This window comes from Tachysurus fulvidraco, chromosome 20, assembly GCF_022655615.1.
Source record: "Tachysurus fulvidraco isolate hzauxx_2018 chromosome 20, HZAU_PFXX_2.0, whole genome shotgun sequence".
NCBI lineage: Eukaryota > Metazoa > Chordata > Actinopteri > Siluriformes > Bagridae > Tachysurus > Tachysurus fulvidraco.
The window spans coordinates 17241401-17257694 of NC_062537.1; the positions used below are offsets into that span (position 1 = coordinate 17241401).

Below are 16294 nucleotides of genomic sequence, written 5' to 3' on the forward strand. Positions count from 1 at the left end.
CATACAAGACATAGAAATGTCTTTCAAAATTATCCCTTGTTTAATATATTTTTAAACATTGTATGTATTCTGCTAAATCTAGCAGCGTCACATTGCATACAATTGAAATCATTTGACATGGGCTGTGAAATGGTTTATACTTCCGGTTAGCAAAAACAAAAAAATTATGTTCCATTTTTGACAATAACACCCTTCGAAAATTCATCCACTGTGGATAGTGTAAGTGCGTAGTGTGGAGAATGTTACAGCCCTTACTTTTCTTTCCTGATTTAATTAGACGAATTATACACAGCTTCTGTTATAGAGAAAAAAAATTATTCCTCTGTTCTGAATCCTTCCAGGGGGCACGGTGGCTTAGTGGTTAGCACGTTCGCCTCACACCTCCAGGGTTGGGGGTTCGATTCCTGCCTCCGCCCTGTGTGTATGGAGTGTATGTTTGCTTGATCTCCCCGTGCCTCGGGGGTTTCCTCCGGGTACTCCGGTTTCCTCCCCCGGTCCAAAGACATGCATGGTAGGTCGATTGGCATCTCTGGAAAATTGTCCGTAGTGTGTGAGTGTGTGAGTGAATGAGAGTGTGTGTGTGCCCTGCGATGGGTTGGCACTCCAGGGTGTATCCTGCCTTGATACCACGATGACGCCTGAAGTAGGCACAGGCTCCTCGTGACCCGAGAAGTTCGGATAAGCGGTAGAACATGAATGAATAAATGAATGAACCATATTTATAATTATACTCTGTTTATATATACGGTGTCCACCATACAAGTTCCTGTGTAGGTTACATATCATTCTCCAAGCAGCTGGAACTACTTTCAGAGCTACCGATGAAGAGAATGACATCATCAAGATCATCTGGCCAATCAGATTTGAGAATTCAACAGTACTAAGGTTAATAACTTATTGAGCACACAGAGCTCTTATTGATTCTCTCTCACAGATGCCTAAAGCTAATTCTAGTATTAGTGAACTGAACTTGTGTTCATGTGTGCGTCATCGTTTTCCCTTCCAGATCCTCAGGCCTGAGACACCGGGTCACAGGTGTGCGGGTTTTATTCCATTAAAAGCAGGTGGTGTATCTTCCTTGTCCTCAGCTGTGTGTGTCTGCTGTGTGTCAAAAAATCAAATAGAAAAATAGATCTGACTTTCCCTTCCTTATGGGGTCGAGACACTCTACAGTGTCTCTACAGAGCTTTTGGATGCTCTGAGGCATTCAAGCTCACGTCATGTGACGAGTGAATTAAAATCGAACTCACTTTGTATCAGTCCTGCAAGAATAGAAAGACAGAGACGTGTTTGCCTGAAACGGGGTCTGTATGTGCAGCGGCGTAAGAAAAAACGTCTGAAAGGGAAGTGAAGCTTATTTGAGGGTGACAGAAGTTAGGGAGACAGAGAGAGAGAGAGAGAGAGAGAGAGAGAGAGAGAGAGAGAGAGAGAGAGAGAGAGAGAGATATGCATGAAAGAGGAATAGGGGAAAAATCGGTGGGAAATTCAATGAGTCGTCATGAACTATACCCAGATAATTGACCATAATAGGCGTCATGGTGGCGCCACAGGGTAGTGCTGCTGCCTCACAGCTCCAGGGTTCGCCCTCCATCGTGTGTAATTGTCCGCATGGTGTTTCACATATTCTACATATAAGGTACATTTAGCAGATGCTTGTATCTAAATCCAATTCTAAAATCCAAGCAAAGCGATATATCAAGCAGAGGACACTGAGTCGTGACACCAACTGAGTGCCGAAGGAGCACAATACGAAGAGCAGAGGTGTAAGAGCTAGTCTAAGTGCAGATTTATTCATTATATGGGGAATGGGGTCACGTTAGAGTTTAGTAAAGGGTTCACAGAATTGAGGTCGAAGATTTATTCGTCATTTACATTTACGGCATGACAGACTCTTATCTAGAGTGACATGCATCTCATTTAATACAACTGAGTAGTAGCCTTGGGATTTGAACTCACAACCTTCTAATCAGACGTCCAACAGCTTAACTACTGTACTTAGCAGCCATTTCCCTACAGTTACAGTAGCTCCTCTAACTCCAGGTTGTTCCAGTGGTCCAGCAGCAGTGTAGGGCTTCAGGATGGATCAGGCATTTCCAGAAAGCAGAAGTGATCAAGATCACTGGGAATCCACCATCTTAACCAGAGATCCTAATCCACTGGCTTGATGTGATTTGGTTTGGTTTGGTTTGGCCTTGTATAACCGTCACCTTGTACCATGTACTTTTATATTTCTACTTTATATTTAATATAAACAATGTCTGCCTGCAATAGAAATAATGGTATACAGGCACATTAATCGAATTAAACAGTAACAAATGGATATAAATACAGATATAAATACGAGGCATCAAGACAAGTATTGGTTAGTATGAAAAAATGATGCACTGGGACTAGCAACCTGTTTTCACTTTTAAGCAGGTGAGTGAGCTCTCAGATATGATGCTTGCTGTCATTTCTGTCTCCTCAGGGACGTCCAGATGAGACCACACTCACTTTGGGTTTAAAGTGAATATATATATCTATATATCTATATATATATATATATATATATATATATATATATATATATATATATATCCTTAAGCTCACGGTTCTCTCTCGCAACCTGCCGTCAGTTAATGACAGAAGATACCAAGCGTCAGTACAATACAATGCAATATTGCTATATTCTGATTGGCTATTGTGTAGCCTCTTTTTTTATTGCCTAATAAGTGTCAGGCTCGACTAAGAACTCTAGGGGAGAGGCGCTTGATGCCTGTCCGGTTCTGTAGAGACAGCGGTGCGGACAGATACGTTTTGGGCGCTGCGGCTTATTAAATATATGATGTCTAATAGTCAAATAGTCAAAAAGTTTTTCTGTGTAAGAAATACGATGTGCGGTGGGAAAGCGTGATAAATGACTCAAATGAGTGACTGTCACGCTCAATGTGTGACACTTGAGAACCCTGTGAATGACTTCAGCACATCTCTGGCTCCGGGTCCTCTAGTGTCACACACTGCTCTCGTGTGATCTCGGTTCACTTCTGCTGCAGAAAGCATCCCCCAAACCATGACACTTCCTCCTGCAGCTTTCACTGATGTATTTATACACTTTGGGTTCAGTTTTTACCCAATTTGGTGAACAAACTGTATTTTCTGCCAGTGGTCCCCAACCTTTTTTTCGCCATGGACCGGTCAATGTTTGATCGTTTTACCACGGCCCGCTGGGGGTGGGGGGTGGATTGGTGGCGGCTATACAATTAAATTAAAATTAATACTTTTAATTTAATTGTATTTAAACATGCCTTCTTAACTCACTACAACGCTAAATCAATGAGAACCTTGAGCTTGTTTCTTTGCAACGAGACGGTTCCATCTGGGGTAATAGGAGACAATGACACCCGAAGTGTGTTGCTTATGTCCAGCTTATTCTGTTGTTTGGTTTCGGTTGCCGTCACTGCAGAAAACCCCACTTCACACAGATAGCATGTCGGAAATGGCAATTGGGATTTAAGTGCTGTGGTGACAATCTCAGGGTATTCCGCCATGACTTTAATCCAGAACACCGGCAGAGTTTCTAACTTTCTAACGACGTCTGTTTCGTGCTCATTTTTGCTAATTTGTGGGTTAAATTTGAGCAAACACAATATACACGTACACCAAGCACTGTTAAACATGACAAAGTACCAGTGAACAGAGAGAAGAGCGATACACACCTTCTCTCCACCAAAGCTACAACACCACTGCCGCTTGCAGCCGCTCAGCTCCAGACGTCACCTAAACCCGGCCCAATATCATGATATTTTGCGCATGCGCGGTATTGGTGCGGCTTTAGGTGACGTCTCTCAGCTCCCGGTTAACCTCTCGTCCATGGAAAGTCGCACAAACCCGAGAGAAATACACCACAGTAAATAAAATGGAAATAATTTAATGTTCCTTGGGCGGCCCGGTACCATTTGGTCCACGGACCGGTACCGGTCCGCGGCCCAGGGGGTTGGGGACCACTGGTGTAGGCATTGAAACTTGCTCTTATCACTAAAGTGAACTTTTTGAACAGTTCTCCTCTGTCCACACATCATGTCATGGTTTTGGGGCTGTTTTCTGCCTCAGGAGTTGTGCTTCTTATACAGCTACATTACAGAGTGAATGGCAATGTTTATCATGACCGCCACAGGCAACATGCGGTTAGTTCCATCGGCAAGATGCCGACCTTTTACCTAAATTTACCACAGCATTCTTGGGTAGTAGATTGGAGGTATTCAATTTGATGTAGCTGCAGGTTTTCATTCCAACCAGTCAGGAGACACACCTGATTCCAACCTGTTTATTCTGTTCATCTTTGCCCTCCATCGATTATCAGGTGTGGCCCATGCTTGGTTGGAATAAAAGCCTGAAGTCACACCGGCCCTTTGCGGATATGATTGATGAACCCTTCGATAAGGAGTCAAGTATAAAGTGTATAACGCAATTTGAAAGAAAGTCATGATGGAAAGGGATTGAAGTTCAATGTAAACCACTTTTGCCTTTGGGAGGAGAAATAGCATTTCTGTTAACTATAGTGTTACATTAGGGTGATTAGAGCATGTATGGTAGAACGATGAGTGATAATGTGTCTGTTCCAAAATACCAGTGTTGTGGGTTTGATTCTCAGCTTAGTTGTGAGCTTGGCATCTCAATTTAATCAGAGTTTGGAAAACACAAGCTCAGTAGAATAGAAGCCTTTATTGTGTCACATATACATTACAGCACAGTCAATTTCTTTCTTTGCATATCCAGACTTTGGAGGTTGGTGTCAGAGCAAGGGTCAGCCATGATACAGAACCCCTGAAGCAGTGAGGGATAAGGGCCTTGCTCAGGGGCCCAACAGTGGCAGCTTGTCCGTGCTGGGGCCAAGCCCTAACTGATTGAGCCACCACTGCAAAACATGCTAACCGTTAAGTGTCTCTCCTTAGTTCTAATGAAGAGAAATTGAGAGAAATTGTAAAGGTTGGTTGGATAGTGCCTTTACAGTCGTTTAAATTTAGGTGGATAATCTCATCTGTCAATGTTTTGTCATCTCTCTTTTGAAAACAACTCACTTCCACTGCTTCATTATGCCTGTGTAGTGTTTTGTAAATGCATAAAACACTTTGCGGTGCCATGACCAAAGATGACTTCTTCTTTTAAGTGTAAATGCAAATTATTGTTGTTGGTGAACCAGTGAATAAGCAAATTATTCCACCGCATCATCTGGTGACTTCTAACAACTTCTTGAGCATGCTTTTGCTTCTTTTCATTGTAGCTCTTTGCTCATTACTGAAAAATTATGCACCAGGGCTTTATCTAAGTAAAAGAAAAGTAAATCATCAAGAGAAGACTCTAAGTTGGAAGGCTCTATGGTGCAAATCTGACTTAGTGCAAAATTATCTGAATTTTGTTCTGTGTCAGAAACAAAAGGACGCACAAATGTGCCACTTCCTTCCTTGTCGGTTTGAGAGTGTATGCTACTCAAGCAGAAAATAGAATGCACAGCCACAGAAGAGACTTTATTTAGAGTCAGATCAGTCACTCCCTCAAAACCAGACACACAAGAGAAGGTCTTGTATCAGACGTCTGCTTTGGGTGAGGCTGAAATTTCACTGACAAAAAGCAATTACAGCTCTCATCTCGCACTGCTGTGTTTAATATGCAAAGTGACTCCAGTCAATTACTTACCCTCTGTTGCTCAAACTTCTGTATTAAATGGACCTGTGGATTCCTCTTAGCCGTCTGTCTCATTGCAACCCGAGGTCATCGAGAGGCTTCTTAATCACTGCTTTGACAATCGGTGCTGATTAACATTTCCCAGTGATAATTACACTCTCACAGCGAACACACCATTAACACTGTACACATACAGACAGTAACAACAGATACAAATCTTTACACAGCCGATCCATTCTTTTAGTTATATTTCTAACCCTTTCTATGAACATCATCGATATCGTGTTATAATGCATTCCTAATAAGGAAAAAACACAGTTTGTGTGTGAGAGTGTGTGTGAGAGTGTGTGTGAGTGTGTGTGAGTGAGTGTGTGTGAGTGTGTGTGTGAGTGTGTGTGTGTGTGTGTGTGTGTGTGTGTGTGTGTGTGTGTGTGTGTGAGTGTGTGTGTGAGTGTGTGTGTGTGTGTGAGTATGTGTGTGTGAGTGTGTGTGTGAGTGTGTGTGAGTGTGTGTGAGTGAGTGTGTGTGAGTGTGTGTGTGTGTGTGTGTGTGTGTGTGTGTGAGTGTGTGTGTGTGTGAGTGTGTGTGTGTGAGTGTGTGTGTGTGTGTGAGTTTGTGTGTGTGAGTGTGTGTGTGAGTGTGTGTGTGTGTGTGTGTGTGTGTGTGGGAGTATGTGTGTGTGTGAGTGTGTGTGAGTGTGTGTGGTGGTGTGTGTGATGTGCGTTGTGTGAGTGTGTATTGTGTGTGTGAGTGTGTGGTGTGTGAGTGTGTGGTGTTGTGTGTGGTGTGGTGTGTGTGTGAGGTGTGTGTATGTGTGTGTGTGAGTGGTGTGTGTGTGGTGTGGTGTGTGTGTGTGTGTGTGTGTGTGTGTGTGTGTGTGTGTGTGTGTGAGTATGTGTGTGTGAGTGTGTGAGAGTGTGTGTGTGTGAGTGTGTGTGTGTGTGTGAGTGTGTGTGTGTGAGTGTGTGTGTGTGTGAGTGTGAGTATGTTTGTGTGTGTGTGTGTGTGAGTGTGTGTGAGTGTGTGTGTGTGAGTGTGTGTGTGTGTGTGTGTGTGTGTGTGTGTGTGTGTGTGTGTGTGTGTGTGTGTGAGTGTGTTAACCTACATGTTTCAGGTGAAAACACATTTTGTGCTATCACACTTACTAACCATTTCTTAGGTCATTCCTAACTATAGCTATAGTTATTACATCTGTTGCTGTGCAGAAGAATTAGACTCCTATCTATCTTGTCTATAAGTGAAAATGTATTCCTATATTACAAGACCTCTTTAGTCTTTGGGAGTGGATCAGGCCGAGTAGAACAGAAAATACGAACACATCATTATCGGTGTGATCAAGGCCTCTTATCTATATATCTATATACCTTATATATCTTATCTATATACCTCAAATAGATTTTTATTTTTAAAAGTATTTGTCAAGTCAAGAAGCTTTTATTGTCATTTCAACCGTATATAGTAGCTGACGCAGTACACAGTGAAACGAAAGGACCATGGAGCTACATAAAACAAAATGGAGCTACATAACAACACCGAACTAAGGACATGAAGCCACATCAAGTGCATCGCATGTAACCTGATAAGCAGTCTGTATGTTAGAATTAGCATGATAGAGATTTGTTTTTTTGCAGATCTCTAATTGCCCCACAGAGTTCACATAGTGCCTCCTACACGTTATTGCTGGAAGATATGTACAAACATATATACATAAATAAAAACAGTAGTGAATTTATGTGGTAAATAAAATGGCCTGCATCTAACAGTCACAACCTCCACTAGCGATGAGCAGTAACTAGAAACAAGCACAGAGTTCTGCACCATTCCGTGTCTATGTGTCGCCCAGGTATTTACAGTGTTACTAAATACCCAAAGGTTTGTGGCCCCCAACCATCACACCCATATTTTGCGGATAAGATCAGAGACCGCTGCACTAGATGTTGGAGCGTGGCGGTGGGAATTTGTGATCAATCAACTACAAGAGCATTATTGAAATCAGACCCGAGGTCTGGGGTTTAGATGGTGTTCCAGTTCATCCCAGTGGTGTTCGGTGGGGTTGAGTCAAGTCAAAACCATGTCTTTGTGTATCTCACTTAGTGCACAGGAGCACTGTCACAAAGTGAGTGGAGGGAACACAGTATGGAGTAGAACTACACATGGGTGTGATGGTCAGGTTTGCCCACACTTTTGACCATGTTGTCAAGACGAAATTACTTTAAATACCGTCTGTAGCTGAAATACTGTATAGATGCTCAATACATGGACCTGAAATACAGTCGTGTGGACACGAGGCCAGATTCCTCACTGTCGTTTGTATGCCGGATGGACAAGAACATCAATATGATGACCTGATACAACTATGTAAAAATTTGAGGATGTTTCATTGTGTCCTAGCAACCAAATGACCTCTTCCTGTCAAAGTCAGTGGTTTTTGCCACATTTTGTGGCAGGAAGCAACAGTCAGTTCAAATTTCAGTGAAAATATTTGTAAATTTCTTTAGAATAAGATCTCTTTAGAAGAAGCTCACATTTAAGGAATATCAGTCTGTATTTGTGTTAGTGAAGGAACGATATTATAGACAACTCTTTTGAGTAGTGTGTTCATGCCTCTGTGTTTTATGTCAGTAGAAATAAATAAATAAATCTGCATTTTAAAGCCGTGGCGCTTTTGAAAGTTTACAGCTGCACAATGCAGGACGCTCGAGACCATCGGCGTCAGAACGTGCACACATGACATGCGTGTGTAAAGTGTGTATGAAGGAAAAGTTTTACTTTTGTAAAAGAAAGAATCAGAGTGAAGTTGCCTTAAAATGGACAGAGGGGAAAAAACCCTGTTGCTGAGCATCAGAGGATGAAATTAAAGAGCCGTGCAAAGGAGGAGAAAAATGCTTCCACTGAAAGAGTAGGCACCTGATTGAAGTGAAATCTGTTGCAGAGTAATCGGGTCTTTCTCTGTCTCTCTCTCTCTCTCTCTCTCTCTCTCTCTCACACCTCTCTCTCTCTCACACACACTCTCTTTCTGGGTGCAATGGATTGTGGGCGAAACGTATGGCAGGTGCAGACTCTGCTACAGCCTGATTATCTTTTCAGCCGTGTTTGGCACAACGGCACGTCCGGATCTGCTGTCTGCGGGAACAACAGCACTGAAGAACACCTGGGAAGAGAAGAAAGAGAGAAATGTGTTTTGTACAGAATGACACTGGAAAGGAAAGGAAAGGAAAGGAAAGGAAAGGAAAGGAAAGGAAAGGAAAGGAATTTAAAGAAAAGAAAAGGTAAATGAATGGGCTGGGCAGGATGGGAAAGAAAATTAAAGGAAAAAAGGAACGGAAAGGAAAGGAAAGGGCAGTGTAGTAAAGAACATAATAGACGGAAAAGGGAAACAAACAGAATAATCAGTATGGGAAAGATAAGGAAAGGAAATAAATAAATAGATAACATGCTTTGCTTGTTCACTTTGGAGCACAATAGCTAGTACTTTTCACTCCACTTCCTTTTCACTTCCTCAAGTAAAATTTGAATATCCAATTATAAATTAATGTTTTATATATATATATATATATATATATATATATATATATATATATATATATATATATATATATATATATATATATTGTTTATTTTATTTTATTTATTACTTTTTCACACACAGCACACGTGGAAATTACAACACTGGTGTTCAGGGATTTAAATATATATCCTTAAGTTGACCAATTAACAAGCTAACATGTACAGTATCACAAGCTAATCTGCTCTGCTAGCAACCACTTGCGATGTGTTGTTAGTTATCAGCGATACATTTTGTTCAGTGCGTTTCGATATTAGCTGCATCAGTAGTGAAAGTAATGTTGTGTTTTCCTGATGTTGTGTAGTGCGGGATTTCCTGGTAATTGCCGTGGCTACAGAGGCAGCACTGCGGTGTAAGCTGTACGGAGAATACATTCTCACACCACAGTCTGACTCTTTACTCCTTAAGGACCACCAAACAAAGCAGGTTCTGCTTACATGGCCGTACCGATTCGTCAGGAAATTTGGTCAAGACATGGTAAGCTAGTAAAGAATTTCTCTTTCACGTAGGTTTTGTTTGGATAAATATTACACAGCACTTCTGACTAAAATTGGTTTCTCCTGTAGTATATATATATTTTTTAATGAAATTTTCTTTTCTTGCTCCTTAGCTGGCTTTTAACTTTGAAGCAGGTCGCAGATGTGTGTCCGGCGAAGGCTACTTTGAATTCGCCACGAATCACAGTGAACAGCTCTTTGCAATCATCAGTGATGCTCTCAAGAAATTCCAAAAAGTGGAACCTTCTGGAACGAGACCCAAAGAACAGCAGATCCCCAACAATTCCCAGCAAACCAACACGCCTCCATCACAAGTGAAGCACACGAAAAAAAAACTGACCACGAGCTTTTCGATGAGCTCCATCAGCTTGAGTGAATGTGCCAGAAAAGAGAACATCTGCAGCACTCCTTCTCTCCCGAGTAATGACCGAGATCCAGTTTATGCCATGATTACCAAACCAAAATTACATTCCAAGAACCAACAATTTGACCCACTTCCTGAGGACATTTTCGGTGTCCTGGGTGAAAAAGAAGAAGAAGAAGAAGCAGAAGAAGATGATCAGAAGAACCCAGAGCAATTAGCCATCCACAGTAAATTTAAAGGCTTTAAATCTGAACCAGTTTACTCAGAAGTGGACATGCATGATGATTACAGGAGCACGGATGAGGCTGTTGAGTACAAACCACATTCGCTGACCTCGGACCTCGAAGAATCTCAAGCCGTCGGTTTTCTAAAGGTTTCTAATGACATATCCTACGTGATGGATGAAGAAAAGGAGCTGGATCTGCCTCTGGAGCAATTATCCATCCATAACACACCTGATGTCTACGAGTCTGAAAGCGTTTACTCGCAAGTACCGGACTATTATAATGATTATGACGACAACGGAGAGTCTGTGGACGTTGTAGAAGATCTAGAATATTTCTACCCACCCTGTATACCTGATACATATCCCTCCAACTTTGAGGACTGTCATGATGAGGGATTTTGCACCTATGATAATTTACCCAAAAAGCTATAATTTATTCCTTGTTTTGTGTTGGTGCTTACAAAATTTCTAGATGTATAAAACGCATTTTTTAGTATGTATACAGACATGTGATAAAACGTCCCAAGTCCTTGTTATTGTCTGGACAGGCCTGATAATCATCTCCAGATCTTTAATGATTGGCTTTATGTTCACACCCTCGCTGATAACCTGGAGTGTTAATGGTGGGATTATTGATGATTGCTCCAAAATTATGATCCTTTATTCCAGATCTGTTGAATGACTTGGTATTGAAGTGGACTAATGATTGACTACAGAACTGAGCATTGATTACAGAATTGTTATAATCACTTCGTAAACCCTAATGACGCGCCCGGGAGTGCTGATCGTTGGTATCATCAATTACAGAGCGCTCCAGATAATCAGGATCTGTAACGAGTTTCGGCGCTTATTTCCAGATCCGTACTGATTGACACCAGAAACCCGACCATTCAAAATTGATCATCAAAAACCGAAGGGCTGAGGATCCGAATCGGAATTGTTGAACGACATCTCCAGATCCATGATGATTGGATTTTAGAGTGTTTTTTATTTGCTGGATAGATACTTGAGCAGAAAACAGACACATTATTCATACAATCATTCCCTCCAGCATTTTATGGATTTTTGTTTTATTTATTTATTTTTTATTTTTTTTGCAACCTAAAAAGCTTCAAAATTTGTGCTTTGTTCTGCAGAAAACTATTTAAATTGTAACTACATGGTGTCTTCTTTTAAAACTCCTACCAGTGAAGACATATAATTATGCAGTATGAATATGAACTATTGCAGTTTGCTTGATTTTTTTTTAATCTTATTTGATCAGAAAGTCAGAGAACCCTGGAGGGATTAGTAGAAGCTTGAGTGCAAATCTATGTGCAACAATTTCAAAACAATTTGGAAATGTTCTCCTATTTGTATATGATTATTCATCACCGATACTTACTACTCAACGTGAACGCATACAACCCATGAAACTCACTGTTTCATCGTTATCTTATTCCATGTGATGAGCTATTTTTCAGGTCATTTGTTCAATTTAAAAACAATAAAATATAATTTTATTGAATTTGGATGTTTTTTTTTTTAACAAGTTACTTTCATAAGATCTCCGTGTGCTTTCTAGGGCACCCTGTAGAGGGCAATATCTCTCTCCTGATTTATTACAGAGCAATAAGTTCTGAAGTAATTCAGGACACTGAATGGTGCATTTAGGGACTAAATTACCACAGAATGATGCATTAGACACGATTCAGCAGAGACACAGACCACACAAAGAGGCTGTTATTTTTCTGACTCGCCCACAAATGGCTCTTTCCTGTAGTAATAAAAATATATAAAAGCCTTGATTTGGTTGCTCGTGTATATATAACATACATCAATTCTATTTGAACAAGAATAAGCTTCTTATTTTCGTACATATCATAAGAATAAATCAGATTATTATAATGCAGGTCTTTATGGTATCATCTAGCATATTTACTCAATATATTTTCTAAGATATTCAAAGCAAAGGAGAGATACGGCAGTTATATATTTTTATTTCTATTTACTGCCATTTGGAAATTGACTAGTGGGATTTTTTTCAATCGGTATAACAAACAAATGATTTCCTTGCCACGAGCCTGATCTAAAATGAGTCAGGACTCTGGTTGTCTTCCGGTGTGAGACGTGTGTTTTTGATAACCTTACGTCTGTCTGTTGATAACCTTACACTGAATTTTAGTGGTTGAAGATAAACACCTTTAAATATTAGATGCATATGAACAAGAACGAGCATCACCGAGACCAGAAATGAGCAGAAAACATTTTTGTGGAACTTTTCTATGTTTATATTGCAGCTAGCAGGTTAGGGGGGAAAAAAGAGAAATATTTATTAAAAAAAATATAAAAACACAATATTAACCACAGCTGTGAAGTAGGCCATGACTAAGACATTCAATTTTTAACACGGACACAGTTAAATTCTCCTGATTATTAAGACTACATCATATTTATCATTGAGTTAAAAGTGTACTGTAGTTTTTTCTAATGCATAAGTCATAAAAAATCCTAAACCCAAAGTGAGCAGTGGGATTGAAACATTTTTTACTTTGAGTACCGATACTAAAATCCTAGCAACTGTTTTTAAAGTAAAATAAGTCGTCAAGAAGCTTTTATTGTCATTTCAACCACATATACAGTATCTGTTGCAGTACATATCGAAATGAGACAACGTTTCTCCAGGATCATGGTGCTACATAAAACAAAGACAGGACTAAGGACATGTAAGTAGCCCTAGCCACATAAAGTGCAACTGTGTAACCTGGTGCAAACAGTGCAGGACAAGACAAACAAGACAGACAAGACGGTGCAGGACAAAAGACAGTGCAGACAAAAAGTTACAAGACAGTACAAAAAGTACAAAAAATGCACAAGACAATAAAAGACAATAAACAAAAGACAATAAACAGTAACAGAAACAGCGCCGACCGACCGGTGTATATACTGTGTGTGAATACTGAATGTTCAAACTATATTTCATGCAGTAATATTAGAATGAACACAGTTTCTTAGCAGCAGTTCCTTGGGATAATATATATAATTGTGCAAAAAACAAACAGCAAATGACTGATATATTGTATAGTACTGTATGTGCAAAAACGGCTGAGATATTGTACAATATGTGCAAAAACGGCTGAAATGCAAAACAGCCTGTAAACAGTTTGATGTGTCAGTGTGTGTGTTTTGTGTGGGTCTGTGCTGTCCATACAGATGATGTGTGTGTGTGTATGTTGTGCTCAGTACAGTTCAGTTCGGTGAAGTGAAAACCTCATGCTACTGTAAATTTGAATATTCTGAAAGTCAGTTTCTTTAATTAATTCTTCTTGTCAGTTACAAGACTGATTTATAACCCAGAATTACTGCAGTACCTTTAATAGGGAGACACTGATACATAAAAAAACTCTCTTGCAAATTCTGTGAGATTTGGCTGTGACCTTGAGTGTCATATGAGATAAAGATACCAAGACTGTTTAGTCACCTGTACGAAACTGGATGGAAGGTATGTTATTTTCTTTTGTTCTGAATTGCTGAGGACGGTTGGTGTTGTCCTTGAATCCTCCACTGGGTGTTTTTTTTTTTTTTTTTAAAGACACCCCTGGTAAAAATCATTCTAACATCTTTCAAAAGCGCTCTGCTAAATTAGCTGAACTGAAGGGACTACCTGATGGGCACGGATTGTTAGTTCTGTTACCTCTTTAGAAGGGAAGACGACCAAAATGTAGGTCAATTTCATGTATAATATGTATTTAAAATACAAAAGGAAAGACATCAAGATGAGAAAAGACAAAACATGGCAAGACAAGGCAAGGTAAAACAAGGCAAAAGAAGGCAAGACAAGAGAATGCAAAGCAAAGCAAGGCAAGACAAGTGAAGGCAAGGCAAGGCAAGGCAAGGCAAGGAAAGGCAAGGAAAGGAAAGGAAAGGCAAGGCAATTCAAAACAAGGAAAGACAAGTGAAGGGAAACAAGGCAAGACAAATTAAGGGAATGAGAGGAAAGGAAAGGAAAGGAAAGGAAAGGCAAGGAAAGGCAAGGCAAGGCAAGGCAAAGCAAGCCAAAACAAGGAAAGACAATAGAAGGGAAACAAGGCAAGGCAAAGTAAGGCAAGACAAGACAAAACAAGGCAAGAAAAAACAAAACAAAACAAAACAAGAGAAGGGTAGGAAAGGGAAGGGAAGGTGAGACAAGGCAAAACAAGGAAAGACAAGAGAAGGGAAACAAGGCAAGGCAGGGCAAGGCCAGGCAAGACAAAAGAACAGACAAAAGAAGACAAGACAAGGTAAGGCAAAGCAAAGGAAGACAAAATAAGACACATTTGTAGACAACTTGTAGAAGTTTTTTTACTTGGTGGATAAGAAGGTTATATGTATATGTGTGTATAACAGCAGCTCTGACAGTAATTACAAAAAGTCAAAGGTTTATATTAATGCATTTATTCTTATTTGCAGTGGTGATTTTAATGCATGCCAGTTACTTGAATCTGTTGATTAACGTTAACTAAAAACATTGTTTAGATTTTGTTCGATTTTTAATGCAGATTTATTCTGACAGTTTATGAAACTGTATATGCACAAATAATATTCCTGAAAAGCAAAGTTTATGGTTTGGGGCAATTGAGGTAATTTCATTTTGTTCCTTTTAACTGTTTTAGTTGTTTTCTCAGATGTTGAGTGTATGTGTTATGAAACCAAGTATGAAGGCTGATTAACATCTAATCCTCTGATAAACGAATAAAAAAACAAGAACATAGAAATCCGAGAGAAATCAACATATACCGAATAACACTTTCCAATATTTCCACCCACTCATGTTTTCTCATTCTAAGAAAAAGGATTTGTTTTTTTTTTAAGTCTTAAAGTCTATATTCACATTCATTCATATTTTCCTTCCTTTAATCCAAGTCTTCATTTAATGAAACATTTTGAAGAATGGGGCACGGTGGCTTAGTGGTTAGCACGATTGCCTCACACCTCCAGGGTTGGGGGTTCGATTCCCACCTCCGCCTTGTGTGTGTGGAGTTTGCATGTTCTCCCTGTGCCTCGGGGGTTTCCTCCGGGTACTCCGGTTTCCTCCAGCGGTCCAAAGACATGCATGGTAGGTTGATTGGCATCTCTGGAAAATTGTCCGTAGTGTGTGATTGTGTGAGTGAATGAGAGAGTGTGTGTGTGCCCTGTGATGGGTTGGCACTCCGTCCAGGGTGTATCCTGCCTCGATGCCCGATGACGCCTGAGATACAGATGATGAGATAGGCACAGGCTCCCCGTGACCCGAGGTAGTTCAGATAAGCGGTAGAAAATGAATGAATGAATTTTGAAGAACCAGGTCCAAAAAAAAAACATGACCATCACCTTCCCGATCTTCTAACTCTCTGGTTTTCTCTATCTCTGCATCTTTTCATTTCTTACACCAAGTCTCTTTCTGCCTCATCAGACTCTGCAAGCATGCCTTCTGTAGCTATGCCTCTAAAGCACTGATATTTATCTTCCTGGCTTTCAGATTCATCATGCTTCCTCATCCAGCCTCATCCAGCTCGTTCTCCTGAACACCGTATAGGCAATCCTGAAGGAGCTTGTTGATCTTTATCAGCAGTGTAGGATTCCTGTGTGGGGCTCCACCTCTGTTCATATCTAAAGCATGTTTGTGTTCACCTCATCATCCTCTGTTACCTGGCCTTACTGAGGTCTCAGAATGGCTCAGACATTATTTTAACCTCCTGCTCTTTTCTTTTTGTCTGAGTTCCTCTTTCCTTTCTCACACTTTCTGCTGTAGTTCAAGGCCTTCCTTCCCTTTCTGCTTATCATATGAAATATTTTCAATAACAGTGAGATTTGTTTGACCTCCAAAGAAGTGTCAGAAGTCACTTGGTTCCATGTTAGTGTGGTATTTAGTGCTAACAGTTTCAAGGACTGTTTTTCTTTACTACAGCAGAATACTGATTCCTGTGTGTGTGTGTGTGTGTGTGTGTGTGTGTGTGTGTGTGTGTGTGTGTGTGTGTGTGTGT

The 16294-nt window shown here is 40.3% G+C and overlaps 1 protein-coding gene across 1 annotated transcript in view; it reads left to right on the forward strand.

Annotated features, from left to right (window-relative positions):
* The window catches only part of LOC113661345 (docking protein 3), a 17240-nt gene extending 5142 nt beyond the window's left edge, over positions 1-12098 (forward strand). Inside the window, exons 4-5 of the mRNA XM_027175428.2 lie at positions 9531-9703; positions 9837-12098. Of these exons, the coding sequence (XP_027031229.2) occupies positions 9531-9703; positions 9837-10745 (1082 nt within the window). The 3' untranslated portion in view covers positions 10746-12098. The remainder of the gene's footprint in view (positions 1-9530; positions 9704-9836) is intronic.
* The last annotated feature ends 4196 nt before the right edge of the window (positions 12099-16294 follow it).